At 36.4% G+C, this 19,058-nt stretch overlaps 1 protein-coding gene across 1 annotated transcript in view; it reads right to left on the reverse strand.

Annotated features, from left to right (window-relative positions):
• The window catches only part of LOC309829118 (zinc finger and SCAN domain-containing protein 23-like), a gene marked incomplete at both ends in the record, with an annotated part of 102,922 nt that extends 84,254 nt beyond the window's left edge, over window positions 1-18,668 (reverse strand). The window contains 1 exon segment of the mRNA XM_082664812.1: window positions 18,249-18,668. Coding sequence (XP_082520938.1) covers window positions 18,249-18,668 — 420 coding nt within the window.
• Between the last annotated feature and the right edge of the window lie 390 nt (window positions 18,669-19,058).

Genomic DNA, 19,058 nt, shown 5'->3' on the forward strand with positions numbered 1-19,058 from the left:
GACAACTATCCGTATTTCCCCAGAAAATGGCCCTCACAAGTTCACTTGCCTTTTTGTGATGGGAAGAAGAGAGTTGCAGAAGTTTAAACTAACTTTTAAGGTTCTGACTTTTTCCGGAGTCAGGAGGAGGCAGGAGGTACTGTAGTACTTTTATACGGACAATTTCCTCATCCCTTCTCAGGGCTAAAGAAATGTGCAAAGGAGGCCCTACTGGGATTCGAACCCAGGATCTATCACTGTTTACAAGACAGGCACTTTAACCAACTAAGCCACAGAACCTAGCAATGAGTGGGTTTCAAAAGTAACTTTTATTGAATTCATCATTTTTCTTTGTTCTTTTGAGAAATATCCTCATATCTTCTTTTTCTGTCTTATTCATATGCAGTTTGTGCACATTTCAGTGACTGAACAAAGGGCCTGACAATGTGATGATTACTATGCCTCACAGCAACACAGAAGCTAAAATGATGCCATAGACACCACGTCTGAGTCCAGACTTTGAGTGAAAATATTGTAATACCTTACATTTCTCTAGTACTTTAGAATTTGCCAAAAGCTTCTGAATTTATTTCTTCTTTGAACATCGGTGACAACCCCAAATGCTGAGCATATTACCATCTTTATTTTATATTCAACTCCAAAAATGTTTAAGGACTTGTTCAAGTTTGTTCAGACAAAGAACCACTGGAGTTAAGACGAAGTCATTTTCCGGTGCTGATTCAATCACATTGTCAGTACAGCATTTTCGCAGTGCTGCAGAAACAAACAACCCCAAGAATAAAAGTGGCTTACCATAACAGATACCCTGTTCCTGCTATTTGTCCATCATGACTCCGCCCAGGATAATGGAGCCACCTCAACTTGAAACACTGATGGCGTCTTGACAGAGGAAGAAAAAAGATACGGCAAATCAAGGACTGTTTCTTGTTTTGTGCCCAAAAGTAACATGTCAGGTCTGCTCACATTTCATTATCCAGAGTGAAGCAAATGAGTCAAATCTGTTATCTGTGGAGTGGGGCAGTATAATCTTACCCCAGGAAGAGGCAGTAAATACTTTTGAATAATAATAATTTATCACAACTACCATCCAATATTGTTTCTCATTTGCCAAACTCGGGATTTTTCTTTTAAAAAATTTTCTTTGTTGATCTCCTCCTTGTCTGTGTTGAAAATATTCAATTTTGTGGCTTTTAAGCTCATAGTTTGGGAAACATGAGTATCAATTTTGGTAAAGATAAGCTGGGCTAGTGTGGGCGCTGTGGAAATTCAGTCAATATAATCTATTGTTGCTATGTATTTGGGATGAGAAGTAGGAGAAAGGATGAAAGATGAAATTGCAATCAATTAAGAGGAGTAAGAACAAGGTAGTTCTTGACAGCAGTCTCCTGTATACCCAGATAACACTCATCTGGGACCCTGATTGACAACTTTGCATATGGCTAATAGTAAACACCACCACAATCAAGATGGAACATTTCATCACACCCCAGAATTCCCTCCACAATAACTCATTTTTACTACTGTATTCTAGCTGTTGAATAAACACAGTACATTTTATTCTGTGAACAGACATTTGGGTTGTTTCCCATTTGAGCTTTTATAAGCATTGATGGCTTTCCCCCACCTTACCCACTTAAACACTGCATCTGAACATGCACCAACAAAACAAACTTATCAACTTCCAACCAAACCACCCAGGATCAGTTTAACAAACCTAACATCTTACTGACCCCCTCCCTTGCATTCAAATTCTAATTCCACCCCTTGAATTCACTTCCCTTCACTGATGAAGTCTGTCATTTTAAAGAAATTATTCCCCTCCTGAAGTCATCCTACCATCTTAATATCCTAATAAAATGCAGTAATGAAAAGACATACAAAATACAAGACAAATTTTTTAATATTAGAATGAACAGATTTAAAATTACATCTTAATAAATATAACAAATATAACGGGGAAAAATAAGAGAATTATAAAAACTGTACGCTTTTGTTTACATATAGGCAATTTATATAGAGAATTGTCAATTTAATCATAACTTTTCACACTTCCATAATGCCTATATGTATACTTTGAATTAAAACCTTATAAATCAGTATTTTAAAAATTTAATGTGATAAGTGAGCTTGCTTCTTGCTTGTTAATTTGTCTAATCTAGGTTGGATTGATGACAACGCTACTCTCAGGGGATAATGTATATTTAAACTGTTTCTATGTTTTGTTTTAATAACACTTAATGTAGAGAAGCCAGTCTCACAGAGGTATGTTGAGGGGAACAGAAGAAGAGATTTTAAAGCAATCTCAGCAAGCTCAGGATATTCATTTTTAACTTTTATCCAAAATGAAGCAAGTGATGCTGTATTTTCAAAATTCATTTTCAATCCTTCATCAGTAGCCAGTTTCAACAACTTATCCTGTAGGGTTATAGTTAAATTTAAATTATCTTTTGATGAAAGAAATGGATTTTGTATCCATGAATTTCCTATGCGTGGATCTTCTTTTGATGGAAAATACAATTCAAAACAATCTAACAAATTTGTAAGATGTTCATTGACAACTTTTCGCAGATATGCAATATCAAGATCATTACCTACTTCACTGATAACTGTTGTTAAGTTATGGAACATGTCATAACAATCTGTAGAAACTCTTTTTTTCCAAGCTTCTAACTTTTGTTTTTGTCCTTCAATCTTATCTGCCATTGAAAAACATGTTGCATTCTTTCCTTGCATGCAAACATTAAGATCATTAAAAATACTGAAGATATCAGATAAATAAGCAAGTTTGGCTGTCCAATTCACATCTTTGAAAAGTTGGGACCAAACTGGTTTCTTGCTTTGCAGAAATACTAAGAGTTCATTTCGTATTTCAAACATTCTTGATAGAACTTTTCCCCGTGATAACCACCGTATCTCAGCATGCAATAACAGTTGCTTATGATCAGCTTCCATATTATCACATAATAAAGAGAATAATCTTGAATTTAACGTATTAGATTTTACATAATTCACAATTTTTACTATGTCAGTAAGCACACTATTTAGTTCAGGTGATATTTTTTTCATAGCAAGACTTTCTCGATGAATGAAGCAATGTGTTATTTTACATTCTGGTGCAAGTTCTTTAATCTGGGTAACCACTTCAGAATGTTTTCCTGTCATTGAAGCTGCACCATCAGAACACACTCCTACACAAAACTTAAATTCCAAACCACATTTATTGATAACATAATTCTTCACAGCTTCATACAGTTCTGAGCTAGTTGTGTTTGTTGGTAAAGAGGCTGAAAAAAAGAATTCTTCCTTTATATCATCATCATGTTCAAACCTCACATATACTAAAAGAATTATCATGTTAGCAATATCTCTGCATTCATCAAGTTGCAGTGAAAAATACTTGGCTAGTTTTATTTGTTCTATGAGTTGGTCTTCCATATCATTTGCCAGTTCCTGAATACGTCGTGCTATGGTGTCATTGGAAAGTGGCACTTGAGCTACCTTCTTTGCTGCAGATTCACCCAACATTTCTAAGCAAACTTCTTTGATGCAGTCCTTCACTAGTGTCTCGGCAATTGTGTATGGTGTTTTAGACTTAGCAACCGGAAGTGCTACTTTATAAGAAGCCCGCAAAGCACTAATGTTTATGTGAGAAACATTGAACACCTGCTTTGGTTGGCTTTTCAATTCAGTACTCTTTCTTTCAAAGAATTCTTTTGGCTGTGAACTTATTTCTTTATGTTTTGAATATAGATGCCGCTTAAGTTTCGATGGTTTCATTGCTTCATTAGCCAGTACATCTCCACAAATAATACACTGTGGTTTCAGCACTTCACCATCAATTACAGCTACAAAACCAAATTCAATATATGAGGGATCGTACTTCCGAGTAAAGCTAGTATGAACTCTTTTGGTTTTCACTTCCTCAGGATGACTTCCATTGTTACCAATTCTTTTACTACTACTGCCATATTCAGAAAAGGTATGTCTTTTCTTCACAAAAAAGTCCAGTGAAGCTTGTTTTTCCATCTGCAAATTAGAATTAAAAATAAGTAATACAAATTTTACTTTTGTCTTTAATAATGTTAAACTAGAAATCAAAAACTAGGCTCACATCATCAAAAAGCCTACAAATAATAAATACTGGAGAGGTGTAGAGAAAAAGGAATTCTCCTACACTGTTGGTAGGAATGTAAATTGGTACAGCCACTATGGAGAACAGTATAGAGGTTCCTCAAAACACTAAAAATAACATATGATTCTGCAATCCCACTTCTGGGCATATATCCAGAGAAAACTCTAATTCAAAAAGATATATGCACTCCACTGTTCATTGCAGCACTATTTACAATAGCCAAGATATAGAAGCAACCTAAATGTCCATCAAAAGATGAAAGGATAAAGAAGATGTGATGTATGTATGTATGTGTGTGTGTATATATATATATATATATATATATATATATATATATCAACATGGATGCACCTAGAGATTATCATACTAAGTGAAATAAGCCAGAGAAAGACAAATACATGATATCACTTATATGTGGAATCTGAAAAAAAAAAAAAGATACAAATGAACATATATCCAAAACAGAAAGAGACTCACAGACATAGAAAACAAACTTATGGTTATCAAAGGGGAAAGAGGAGGGGAGGGATAAATTAGGAGGTTGGGATTAATATACATACACTACTATATATAAAATAGATAACCAACAAGGTCCTACTGTATAGCACAGGGAACTATACTCAATATTTTATAATAACTTATAAGGGAAAAGAAGAAAAAAGAAAATATATATAGAACTGAATCACTGTTCTGTATACCTGAAACTAACATGATATTGTAAATCAACTATACTTTTAAAAAATTTTAAAAACCCCAAAACTAGGCTTGATTAAAAATATAAAATGATTTTTAAATTAAGTTATAAAGATAAATAAATACTTACATTTTCTCAGAGTTTTATACACTTTTGGGTTACAGCCGACAAGCTAATCATAGCATATCACATTTTTTTTTTTTTTTTTTTTTTGCGGTACGTGGGCCTCTCACTGTTGTGGCCTCTCCCGTTGTGGAGCACAGGATCCGGACGCGCAGGCTCAGCGGCCATGGCTCACAAGCCTAGCCGCTCCGCGGCCCGTGGGATCTTCCCGGACCAGGGCACGAACCCGTTTCCCCCGCATCAGCAGGCGATCTCTCAACCACTGCGCCACCAGGGAACCCCTATATCACACATTTTAATATGAACCTATTGTGCTGACTAATGTAGAGCTGCTACCACATGTGACTCACCTTGAGAGTTTAACACCCAAACTGAATATTCTATTTGAAAAGATGAGTTCATTAATCACGTGCTTGGGCATTGCAGCAATGTCAAATTGTTGTAACTTTCCAAATACTCTCAAATTTGTGTACTTACCTAATTATGGACTAGTATAAACAGTTTGCAGACCAGCACTAGTCTGAAGAACAAACTCTGAGTACCACTGGCCCAAATCATGTGTAAGCTTCACATTTCAAAACACTTACCTGAACACATATTAGCCTCATTGGTCTTATTTCACACTCTGCATTTAAATCAGAAAACCAAACTCTTTCCCAACACAAATCCATATCTCCCAACCAAATTTATCATCCCCTGCCCTTCCTAAATATTTCTTCACTTGACCTGAGATGCCCTTTCTTAGCTTACCCCTCAATCCAAACTCACATATAATTAAAACCAAGTAACATTAAATTCATCTGTCCCCAAATTTATCCTTCTATAGAAACATACCATCATGCATACCATTTATCCCCTAGCTTTCTCATTCCGCTAAGAAATGCCTGACATCAGAAATAAGTAAGAGATACTACTGTTTTTCACCCCAGAACAATAAACAAAGCAGCATCCAAGGTTATAACTTCCAACTTGAAAAAAGGAGTGGAGGGAGGACATTAAATGTAATTGGCCTTTCTTTGGAGAAAATATATACAAGATGGCCATAATTGTGCTTTAGTATGCCATGTCAAAAATTTCTCACTCATCATGGTCACAGTAAAGTATGAGGCTCTTCCCCTGCTTTGATCTACAGCAGACACTCAAACTCTTACCCAGTCTCCTACTTTGTCTGATGAAAATGGTGTCTCCGATGGCTTTAACATTTTGGAGGGTTGAACAGTCAAACTTCTTGGAATCTCGTCATGTTTCCTTTTCATTGTTGTGGTCTCATAGCAAAGACTACAAGTTATTCTATGGTGATAACCATCAGTCTCACGTTGAGAGGGCACTCCACAGATTGCATGGACGTTTCTATCACATGATACACAATTATTAACACCTGTGCATTCTTTTTCACAAACTACACAAGATAAAAAATTCAGTCTGCTTTCAGGAGGAGTTTTTTGGGCTATCTTAGGAGAAATAGAAAGATTTTCTTCAATATCACTACTATCTGTTCCAGTCTCAATATTTTCTTCATACTGGGCTCTTAGAGTATTTTCTAATTCCTTGTCGGCCTGTTCCAATTCATTTTCTGTGTTCAGGCTGGCAATAAGTTCTTCAGTTAGCTGAGAATGAGACAAGCCCAGTTTAGCTTCAGAGCTAAATGTACCCTCACATGGAGTCTGTTGCATGCCTCTGTGATAGGGTTGATTTTGGGTCATCTGAATAAACCACAAAAATTCAGCCCAGTGTGATGAATTGTTAGTTTGCATCCAGGAGATAATCCGGTTTTGGATATCCTCATTAGTTTGATTTATAGAATTTAGACTTTGGCAGGGCTGAGGTTTCCCATGGACAATTTTCAGTTCTGGCCAAATATAACTAAGTTCACTGACAATCTGCCTTGAAAATTCCCTCCCACTGTCAGACTGTAGAACACTGGGTGCTCCAATAATTGTAAAAATATCTAAAAGAGTATGTGCAACCTCTTTAGGCCTTTTAGATTTTAATGACCGCAAAAAACTCAACTTTGTACGAAGGTCTTGATAATGCATGATAAATTTATACTCCCCATCAGGATTCAACTGCATGTCTATAAGATCTACTTGGCATCTTGAGTTAACTTCCTTAATTGGCTTCGATGCTAGAACTTTCTTGAGTTTTGAATTTTTCTGTTGGCATGGTTTGCAGAGTGTCAAGTATAGCATTATAACTTCTTTTGTGATGTTCTTGTATTTTGCTTGTAACTCTTTTTCCATGCGGGTACGTCCACCATGTCCAATGCTGAGATGTGTATCATGCAGTATGTCAAATAAATCCTCACTGTGTAAATAATACCGTACTTTATCTGTTTCCCCATTTACAGCCTCAATCAGCTTCTCATGTCCCTGTACCAGGATCACATCAAATCTAGCCAAGCGACGGTAGTCAACTGATTCTTTTTTTGCCTTGGCCTTAGCCTCTTTCACTTCCCTTATTAATTGACAGTACTTTGCTTTAGAAAATATCTTGGTATTATTACTCTTGTTTTCCAGTAACACTGCTAAGCTTCTGAAGAACTTTTCTCTCATGTTTTCTGGTTCGATTTCTGCTTCATTAGTATCTAAGCTACTAAAGTTATCATCACCCATGGTTTGAGACATCATGGAAAGCCACAAAAATGACCCTAAAATATAAAGAAAAAAATCAGTTAGACTATTTGGGAATATAATTTAAAATATGTATATTGCTCAAGTAGCCACTAGAGAGAGCTGGGAGTACAAGTAGATGCTATGGACACACAAGAGGGGGAATACAATTTTGGTTAGGGAGTCTACCTTTGGAGGAATAGAGAGGGTAAATGAAGAACTCAACCCAGGAACAAAGAGTTCTGATATAGTAAAGAGTAGAAAGCCAGGATGTGACTTTCCAGAGCAGTATCCAGGGTTAGCCTTAAAGTAAAGCACTGTTTTATGTAAAACAGGGAGCAAACTGATGTTATTATTTTTTCATTTATTTATTAATTACACAAGAACATTTTTTTTGGCTAGAGAAGTCTCAGAAATACAGTCATAGATATTTTTAAAGCCCCAGACTATACCACATTTTGTTTTATTCAGTCAGGTTAGCTGTTATAGCAACATTTGGGGCTGAAGTTTCAACATCATATATTTGCATGAGCTCCTTTTTGGTGCCTGTGAAACTCTAAACCCAATACCAATAATCTTATTACTGATTTTAATAAAGAAAGAGTAGCAGATGAATCTGAAGTAGTGAAAATGCTCTGACTTAATATAGCATATTAAAATAAATGTTTAGAATATTCATAATAACAGAAACACTTAGAATAAATCAAATTTGGCTAGTCTTAAGGAAACTATTTTGAAAAAATCAAAAAGAATAATTTGGAATTAGCATATCACCTCTAAAGTCTTACAGCTGCTTGGAAAAAATACTTTCTCTCAAGTCAACGTTGTTTATACTACCAATTTGCATAACAAATGTTGAACTGGTAAATTTAAATCATTCTCAAATGTTCATAACTTCCAAAACTTCAAATTAATATGTTACTGTGTGTTTTGGCCTCACTTAAGTCTCAATGGTTCCAACAAGACTTCCTTGATCATTTAATTTAAGCTTACAGTGAGTTCTCCTTTCTTGAAGACATAATTTATTCACAACACAAACTAGCACTGTAGCACTTTCTTCTTTAACTGTTTCATAGAACTAACAAGATTGTAAGTTTCTAAAGAAGCAGGGATCACTTTTTCCTCCAGTATCTTTTCCATTATCTAACACATTACTACATAGAAAAGTGTCAGATAGGGAATTCCCTGGTGGTCCAGTGACTAGGACTCAGGTGGTTTCATTGCTGTGTGGTCCAGGTTCAACCCCTGGTCGGGGAACTAAAATCCTGCAGGCCAAGCCTTGGGTGTGGCCACAAAAAAAAAAAAGTGTTGGATAAAAATTTGTTAACTTTATAATGAGGATGACAATACTCACGATAAGTGGTATTTCAAAATGTGACTGAAAAGACCATTATATAGATAGTATTTCTTTCCACACTGATACATTTTGCATCATGCTATGGAGCCATGAACATAACAGAAGGTAAACAAGGATAAACTGGGGGGAGGAAAGAAATACGGGGCAACGTAAATGAGAACCAGAGCTTCAGAATATGTAATCTGAGAATATGAGCTTCAGAAATTAGTACAATCAATGTTAGTAGGTCTAGGATAAGCAGAGAATAAGGAGTTGCTAGGGTTATAAGAAAAGAAAAGAAGAAAATTATATCAATTATACTTAAGCCTTTGGGAAAAGACAGCTACTCCATAACTAGGCCAGCCTGTGCTGCTGCCTCCACCACACATTACACTGTTAACAGTCCTTAGATCTCTAGTGGACATAGACTTCAGAAATTCCATTTTCTTCAGTAGAATATCGAAGTAGTATTTCCAAGTCTTAAACAGTCATATGTAACAAGAATTGGGGGCAGAGGCTACAGAAATGGGACCCATGTCTACATTGACAAGTGATCAGCATTTACATACAGAGGCATCTCTGATTTATCTATCCATAGGTACTTAATTCCATTGCAAAATATCCATGAAAAATCTTGTGTTCAACTATTTTTTACATTATTGCATGACTGCTTAATTCAACTTCTTTAATAGCATTCCACTACACTCGTTGACCCTTCCTTCAGCCATATTCAGTAGAAGCTGCAATGGAATAAAATTTGATAAGATTTCTATGAATGGACCCTTCCTTCCTCCCAAATCTCATCCTCCTTCCAAAGACTAACTTATCCTCACCATTATCTTGAAGTGCATGTGGCTCTGGAGATTCACATTCCATTCCGTCCTCTATAGTCTGGAGATGGGTACCTAAGGACGCCTTTGCAGTATCTAGAAGAGTCATTTCTTCCATAGGAACTTCCTGCCCATATGTGTCCTGTGGGACCTGGGGATAAACAGGTACATTTGGAAACTAATATAATATTAATCACATCACTGCACAAACCATAGCTAAACTTCAAAACATTCTTCTACTGAAACAGAATGGATATAAGAAGAGAAAAAAGTCTTCATTGAATTCTTAAGAGGAGTGCAAGATAGAATAAGGAGAGAAATAAAAAATGCTGGGACGAATCAAGCCAGAGCCATACAACAGAAACTGTCTGCATTGAACAGGAGTTGATATGCATCCTTGTGGTTTCTGTTTTGGGGAATAACAATGGAAGCACATTAAAGGAATCTTTCCTAATTTTCCTCCTAACCAGAAGAAAATTGTAAATGGGTTTCAGTGTGAGCAATTAAAAGTAAATATTTGGGGGGTATGCAAATTATCTAATAGGAACTAACTGAACTGTTAAACTCAGGAAGAAATCTGATAGTTGTTTTAGACCAAATGTGGAAAACATTAGCCCAGTGTGTTATGGATGGGAGAAAAAAAAAGCCAATCAAAGTGGATAACTGTTGGGTGAAAAGAAAACATTTATCTGTTCCTTACACCAATGATCTAGTACTCGGTTTATAATTAAATTTACCCAATTGTCCCCATACATACAGTTAACCCTTGAACAACATTGGTTTAACCCTTGGGTGACTGACTATAGGCGGATTTTTTTCAATAGTAACTACTACAGTAAATACTACACGATCCCTGGTTGGTTGAATCGCATATGCAGAAACAGATATGGAAGAACCATGTATAGGGAGGACTATTTTCAACTGTGCAGAAAGTCGATGCCCCTAACCCCTCACCCCCATAGGTGTTCAAGGGTCACCTGCATTTTATGTTTGCTTTTTTTAAGTCCATGATCCATTCAATATTTATACATTGTTTTTGGTTATTATATCTCTTTTTCTTCTTTTAATCTAAAATCATTTCCTGACTTTTTTTTTTTCCTGGCATTTTTATGACATTAAATTTTGAAAAGTCAGGGCTACTTGTCTTATAGAATATCGCACATTAGGGACTTGCCTAATTGTTTCTTCACAAGTAGATTCTGGTTAAACTTTTTTTTTTCTTTGTTTTTTGAGGAACAAAAACCCAGTATTTTTAATTTGATCATTTTTTTTCTTGCAGAGCAGTATTAACGTCCATTACACCTCCAGCAGCAATGCCTTCCTCGGCCAAGGAGGTGGGTTACGGATGGAGCCGAATCTTGAAAGCACCCGAGCCTCAGCCTCCATGCGACTGCTTGGCAGCAGGGAAAGAACATTTTTGGAAGAATACTACGTAAGTAATGTGTACTTACTGTGTCACATCACAGGTTACATTAAGTTGTCAAATTATTTTATTGTAGATAATGGTAAATTTGATTACTTAGTTAAGGTGGTAACTACCAGATCTATCCATTCAAAAATACACTTTTTGCAACTGTAATAAATAATAATTGGTAATAATTTGGAACTATGCAAATATCTTATTCCCCAATGGTTTTAATATTCATTGATTTCTGCTTGTTATACTGGGGGTTGCAAAATGGTGACTTCCTACTTTTACAATTCCTTCCACATTTAATAGCTAGCAATTTTCTGTAAAGAGCTTTCTGTTCATCCTACTTTGGTGTCTGTCTCTCTTTCTGAGTATCACTATAGACTTATTTTATAATCCATTCCATCCTCACTCACTTTGATGCTCAAACTGTCTCAAATTTGGCCAGTGGGAGCCCCCTTGATCTGGCACCTGCAACCTTTTGACATGACCCCACTAGTTTTTGTTTGGTTTTGGTTTTGGTTTTGGCACATCCAAGCTTTCTAGAATAAACAATACAAGGACCACATTGTATTCTCCCTGTCCCAGATCTAGTTCAACTGTTTTTTTTTTCCCAAGAAATTTTTATTCATTTTAGAGGACAACAATGTTTAGTAGCAAAGATTGAGTAGTAGTAGGCTCATTTTTAATAGGTGTCATCTCCTCTAGGCCCTTTCAAGGATAAAGCTGGTAAATATATTTTATAAAATAACATGAATTCAACTCAACTTCAATACCTGTAGAATTTTCCTCACCTTTCCATCTTCCATATTAATATCTTCCTTCTCCCACAGTTAAAAAAAAAGCAGTTCATAACAATGTATATATATTATTTACTCATTGGCTCTAAACTACAATAATACAAAAGAGTTTCAGAATCAGTATGCTTTGTGTTGTAGAACACTTCCAACAACATACCTACTAAGTAAAGTTCAATATATCTTTGCAGCTTTACAGGCCCATAGACAGTATCCTGCTAAAAGTATATGGTCAGAGTACTGTGGTCAAGCCACCTGAATTATTATTTTCCTCTGTATTACTATGTTAATTTGATATATTGTTGAGTTCATTTGTTTCTGTTTTTATCATTTTGAATTTAGTATTGTTTCTTAAATACTGAGAACATTTACATGATGTAAAAAAAAATGAAATATGTATCCAGAGAAGTCTTGCTCATATTCACATAGCCTGCATTCTACTCTCCCCCACTCCCATAAGAAACCATTTTTTGTTGTTGATGCTTTACCCTCTGGTTTTTTTTTTTGCAAAAATAAGTAAAAACATTATACATACGTATATACACACGTCTGCATGTATATATTTGTGTGTATATAATACATATACAAATTAAATGCAAATGTGTGTATACTTATTTTTTCATATTGTATAGTAGTTTACACCTCCTTTTTTTTCACTTAATATAAAAATATTATCTGGAAATCAGTTCATACCAGTTCATAGATATCTTGCTTATGCTTTTTTTTGTGTACATAGTACCATTATATTGATGCACCATAGTTTATTCAATCACCCTTATACGAATGGGCATTTAGGTTGTTTACAATATTTTGCTTTTACAAATAATGCTGCAATGAAAAACTGTGTCTATGTTGTTTCTTACTTGTATTTTCCAAGCAAATTCCCAGAAGCAGTATGGCTGGGTCAAATCGTAAATGCATAAATATGTGTTAGATGGTGCCAAAATCCCCTCCATAGGGATGGTACCATTTTGCACTTCTACCAGCAATATTCGAGAGGAACTGTTTCCCCAGTCAGGCCAACAGATTGTGTTGCCAAGCTTTTGAATTTTTGCCAGTCTGATAGGTGACAAATGGCACCTCAGTATAGTTCTGATTTGCTCTTTTTATGACTGAAGTTGAGTATCTTCTCATAGCCATTTGTTTGTTTGTAAAAAGAAAAAAGAAAAAAAACTGCTCATGTCTCGTGATTATCTTTATTGCATTTCTGTTAAGGAGATTCACTTATACCTATGACATATTTTGCAAATATCTTCACTAATTTATTATATTGATTTGCTTGTGGGGGTTTTTTGTCCTGCATTTAAAAAATATGTTTCATGTAGAAAAAAAAGTTTTTGATATTACTTCTAGATTTTGAGTAATTCTATACATTCAGATTATTTTAGAAGTCATGCTTGTTTTCTCCTAGTTCCTGGATGTTTAAAATTTTATATATTGATCTCTGACACATTTAAAGTTTATTCTGGTTCTGGAATATGGTATGAGGTATGGGTTTCATGTGTTTCTTTTTGAAATGGCTACTTCTTTGTCCCAACACCATTTACTTAAAACACCATTTTCCCCACTGTGATTTGAGATGGCACATATATTGTGTACTCAGTTTTCATATGTGCTCCAGTCCACTTTCATACTTTCTATGGTTTCACTGATCCAGCTATTCATGTGTCAGTACCACAATTTTACCTAAAGAGGCTTTATGGTATGTTAGTATCGAATGAGACTATTGCTCTCTTCTTTACTCAAGTTTTTCCTACCGATTCTCTCACGCTTATTTACACATATGAATACAGTTCAGTGTTTTAATCCTTTTCAAAAGTAAGCAATTAGTTTTGTTTTCTCCTAACACAGTAGATAGAAATTCATTTTCTATTGTTTTCAAGTTTTGGGTTCTAAGCAACACAGATATCCTCCCTGGCTATAGATGAACCTATAATATAGTAATATCTCATTGTTATTACCTATTAAGATAATCCCCTTAGAATTCGCTTCTATGGACATTGGCTGGTTGGCTGTGTTCCTCAGCTTCCCTGGGTTCTGCTTGCTTACTTCTTCTTACTTCCATTAGAGGGACTAGTCCAAGGTAGGTAGGCCTGGTCTTGGAAGGAATAGGAGGAATTCCACTCTGCCTTTACCACAAAAGTGTAAAGGGTGCCTCTGGATGGCAAAAACAAATTACAAAGCTGAAATTACTTCAAACTGGTTATGAAAGTCATTTGTCTTTCACTATATGATTCCCAGATTTGATTTTTTAAGATATCTAATAAGAAATTTTGGTCATAAAATAGTGGAGTAAATATGACTGTATTCATTAGAAATGCATGTATTTCCCAATTAATTAAAACACCTAACTTATAGTGGCTTAAACAAATAGGGGTTTATTTTTGTCATATGCTAAGAAATCCAGAGGAGGGCAGTTGCTGGCGTTGATTCACATACCTAACACTTCTGTAAGGGACCTGAGTTGTCTTTATATTTCTGCTCTGCCATTCATAACATATTGGTATTCATCCTCACGCTTATCATCATGTCATGGTCACAAGATGGCTACCACAGCTCCAGATATCACATCCACGTTCAAGACAGGAAGTGGGAAAAGGCAGAACTAAACACATCTGTGCCATTTTATAAGGAAAATTAAAGCTTCTACAGAAATTCCCAAAAAATATGCTTATTTCTCTCTGGCCAGACTATGATGCATGGCTAACTCTAGCACAAGGAAAGCTGAAAATTATTTAGTTAGGTACATAGCCAACATGAACAAAATCAACATTTTTTAAGCAAGAAAGAAGGGGTGTACAATAGATACTGGGTTGGCAGCTAAAAGTGTCTGCAACAATGGCATTTCCCCCTCCCTTCAGAAATCACACAGAAACAAGAAAAATGAGAAACATTTATGCAAACTTGACATTCAATAAGACTAGAAGATTTCTATAACCCTGAGTCACATGAAAAACTATCAAGTATGAGCAGAGCATAACCCTGAACATTACCCAGGATTGACAAAACACCAAGTCCTACCAATGGTTGCATTTTTCAACAAAGCCAGAAGAGGAAAATTTTAAAGTAACAGGTACATCCTAAGGGAAAAAACTAATATTGTTTATTTGAAACAAAGAGAAAAGGTGTGCTGGCTAGAGATAAGAGACTGCCTGTACAGGCATCTATGCAGTAACATATGAACTCATGAAAAAACATGCTTTCTGCAAAACTGCACAAAAAATAACAGGATTTATGGAGAAAATAAAGTTGTAGGGTAGACTATTTAAATTCTACACAACTTTGTCAGGAGAGCATTAATAAAACTACAGAAATTCCAATAAAAGTACAAGTATAGTCAAAAAGACATTAAATAAAGAAATGTTACATTAAGTATAGGATTTTACTTTGAAAGGTGATGGTATCTTGTTAGAAAGAGGTGTAAGGAAAGGGTGAGGCAAGGGTAGAGGATATCATCATCAGAAGTTCAGATGGACAAGCATTTGCACACTTTCCAAGAAATGTAGTGATATTACAAAAAATATAATGACGGTTCTGGCTCAACATCTTGTTTTTATTTCTTTGATATTGGCTTATAAAAAGATATGTACTTTTTGCTGCTTAAATATTTTCTTTCTTTCATAAAGAAGCTGCTAACATGGCTCCAAACAGGACCTCATGCCACAAAGTAAAATCCTGCTGTGTTCTGCATCATTATCTTCTACCCACTGTTACTGCTTTTCTATCATACTTAGAGCAGAAGATAACTGAGAAGTGAAATGCTCTTGTGGGGTAGCTTGTTGAACTGCACCATCCTCTTAAACGCTTCCATTTGAGCCTCAGCATCTAATTGTTGTGGCTCTTGTGTAGAGAGAGCCTCTGCATGAGATTGCAGCAGTTCCTCAATATCTTCACTCTCAACTTCTTCAAATCCAACCTCCTTTGCAAGAGCAATACAGCTTGCTTTGATTTGAGGGAGCTCTTCTGAAGGTTCAAAGCCTTTAGAATCATAAATTAAATCAGGGAGAATCTTACAACACACCCCATGCAAACAGGCTTTGGTGACATCATTCCAGGCCTCTACAAGACTATCAATTGCAGGTTTAATGCTCTATCAATTCCAGAATTCAAAAACTGTGTGTGCATTGTCACCCCCTGTTGATCCAATAAACACCTTGAATGTTATCATTAAATAAGCTTTAAAAACTGTGATCACACCCTGAGCAGGGAGTAAAGTAGTTGTATGAGGAGATAAAAAGAGAACTTTAATATTTGAAGGAAGTTCAGCAACTGTCGGAGGATGGCTTGGTGTATTACTGAGAATTATAAGAATTTTGAAAGACAAATTGTTCTTCTTGCAATATTTTAAGAAATCATCTACAAAACATCACCTTGACGATAAGTAAATACCTGCCCTGTCATCCAGCCTCTCTTGCTAGACTTATAGCAGTCACCCAGGCTAGTCTTTACAATTCCTTTTAAAGCTTGTGGGTTGGCAGACTGATAAATCACACAAGCTTTAGCTTTAAATTCCCACTGGCATTCCCACCCAGCATCACAGTCAGTTGACCTTTTGTAGCCTTAAACACCGGATCTTATGATTTCTCCTTCAAGATACAGGCCCTTGAGGCCATTTGCTTCCAATAGAGACTAGTTTCATCAAAATTAAAAATCTGATCCAGGTTATAGCCTTCTTTATCAAATTTCTTAACACTCGGGGAAATGTCTTTGCAGCTTCTCTGCACTCACAGCTTCACCAGAGATCCTAATAATGTGGAAACCATAGCAGTTCTTGAAGCCACTAAACCAGCCACTATTTGCACTAAATGAAGGCACTTCTGCAGGATCTTCCACTTTCTTCTTAAGGTCTTCATGTATTGCTAAAGTCGTCTCTTTAATTTTGAGAAAGGTTACCTCTGATTACTTCTTCCTTTGGTATAAAATCCAAGCAAATGTTCCATTTCTACCGTTTCCTTATGCCTTCTTCCAATAAATTTTGTAGCAATGGAAGCTGTTCCAGCTAGATAACTTTATTTTCCCAGCATTGTCTCTAATTGTTCGTAAAGTTGACTCTTTTATTTCAGTTGCACACCCAGTGTCACATGTTCTTTCATTTATTTCAAAACATTTTATAATTTCGAGCTTTTCTTCAGTTGTTAAATCTTTTCTTCTTTTGTGCTCACTAGCATAAATTTTATCACCAGCATGCTTCTATGGCACTTGCAAACCCCCTTCCTTGCTCATTTTCTGGAATACAAAAAAGTTTAGCAAAACATGCACCAAAATGGGAGGGAACTATGCACATAAGGGCTTCCAAAACAGAGACTGGGGCCAAGAGAGCCAAGAGGAAGGATATGGAAGTGGATGGACATTATGCACTGTATGTCTTCACAACTTGCTGCACTCAGCTATAGTCATATACTTTGTATTCAGCTGCTCTTACTTGGTGGCCCAAAACATCAACTTTCTGGGAAAACTCATATATAAGCCGGCACAATTTCAGCATTATATTGACTTATTTTCCTATTTACCAATCTCACATGAAAGATTCTGCATTCCAGAAAAACATATTTTAACAGATCAGACTGTATACATACAATGTTCATACTCAAAAAGAATTCAGATAAATGTATAGATAGTAACATTATAGAAATGTAACAGTGTTTGGCAATATCCATAATGTTCTAAAATTACAGTCACAGAAAGCAAGTATATTCTCTTAAAAATAACCTCCAGTGTGATGGGAAAAGACAGAATACTGGCTCACATACCAACAACTGCAAGTACTGAAAAGTATCTGGAAAATGATGCAATTAATCTCTTCACTGTACAGATGAAGTCATCAAAGTCCAGAGAAAGTGTGTGTGCCCAAGATTATACAGCTAATTAGTGACAGAGCCTATCATAGAACCCAGATCTTATGATTCACCATTTCCTGATATTTCCATTAAATTAGACTACTTTTCTATTTGTCTCTCCTAGAAGGTATTCCTTATATTCCTGCACTGATTTGCTTTCATATATGGTAAAAGTAGCGGGGATCGTAAGAAGAGATAGCTACCTTAATCTCACAGTCACTAAATAAGAGATATTTTCCATTTGCAAGCAATAGACCAAGGTTTCCCATTTGGTTAAACCATCTCCTTATTAGGATCAGCTATCACTGACATGCAAATTGTTATCCCAGAAGCATGAATCTATTCGTCTACACCAGTGATCAAATAATAATGCCCAGAACCAGAATTTGCAGCCGTCAGTGTGAAGTTAACCCCACTTACTCTACCTTGGACCCACGCACTCAAATTCTTCACAGAAGATGGCCCCTCCAATTTCTCACCTGCTGTCTAGGTTCATCAAGCTCCCTCTCCAAATCTTCCAGCACAGTCACCACCTCCTCTCCACTCTCAGGATGATGCTCTCGCACCCAAGCCTGGAGCTCCTCAGGCAGGATGGTCAGGAGCTGCTCCAGCACCAACAACTCCAGGATCTGCTCCTTGGTGTGCATCTCTGGGCTCAACCACTGACGGCAAAGTTCCCTGAGTTGGCTCAGAGCTTCCCTGGGTCCGGGAGTCTCCTGATAGCAGAACTGCCGGAAGCGTTGACGAGAGAGTTCCCTGGTATGAGACAAATCCTTCTGTCGGCAGGATTCCTGATCCCAAATAGGGTCTTCTTCTTTAACCTTTACTTTGATAATCTCCCCTTGTTCCTCTGAAGCCTGGCCAACCAAGGCTGGGAGCGCCCCCGGGGCTGCCGCCATCCTTAGCCTAGAGAAAGGCTCCCTCCAACAAGGGTCTAGGCAGATTTTCCTTGAAGGCCCCAGTCAATTCTTGGTCAGGAAGGTTTTCGATATAAGAAAACCCTGTTGACCAGAAAAATTATAGATGCAGCTAAAAAAAATTTGTTTAGGTGACAACAGGGCAGTTACTCGAGCAATTCCATTGAAAGTGAAGCCATTCTCTGACAAGACGGGAAACTGTGAGTACAGTTTCTCACTAAAGTTTCTTCACTGCACTCACTAAAGCTCCAGGACCACAGATTGAGCGGCAGGTTACTTGCGAGACAGAAAACTGGGGAGACTTTGGCCCTAAATAAAGCCTAGATATACGAGCTCCACCAAGGAAACCAGACAGGTCTCTCCGAAACCGGC

Source organism: Grampus griseus, assembly GCF_964374135.1.
Source record: "Grampus griseus genome assembly, chromosome: 10".
Lineage (NCBI taxonomy): Eukaryota > Metazoa > Chordata > Mammalia > Artiodactyla > Delphinidae > Grampus > Grampus griseus.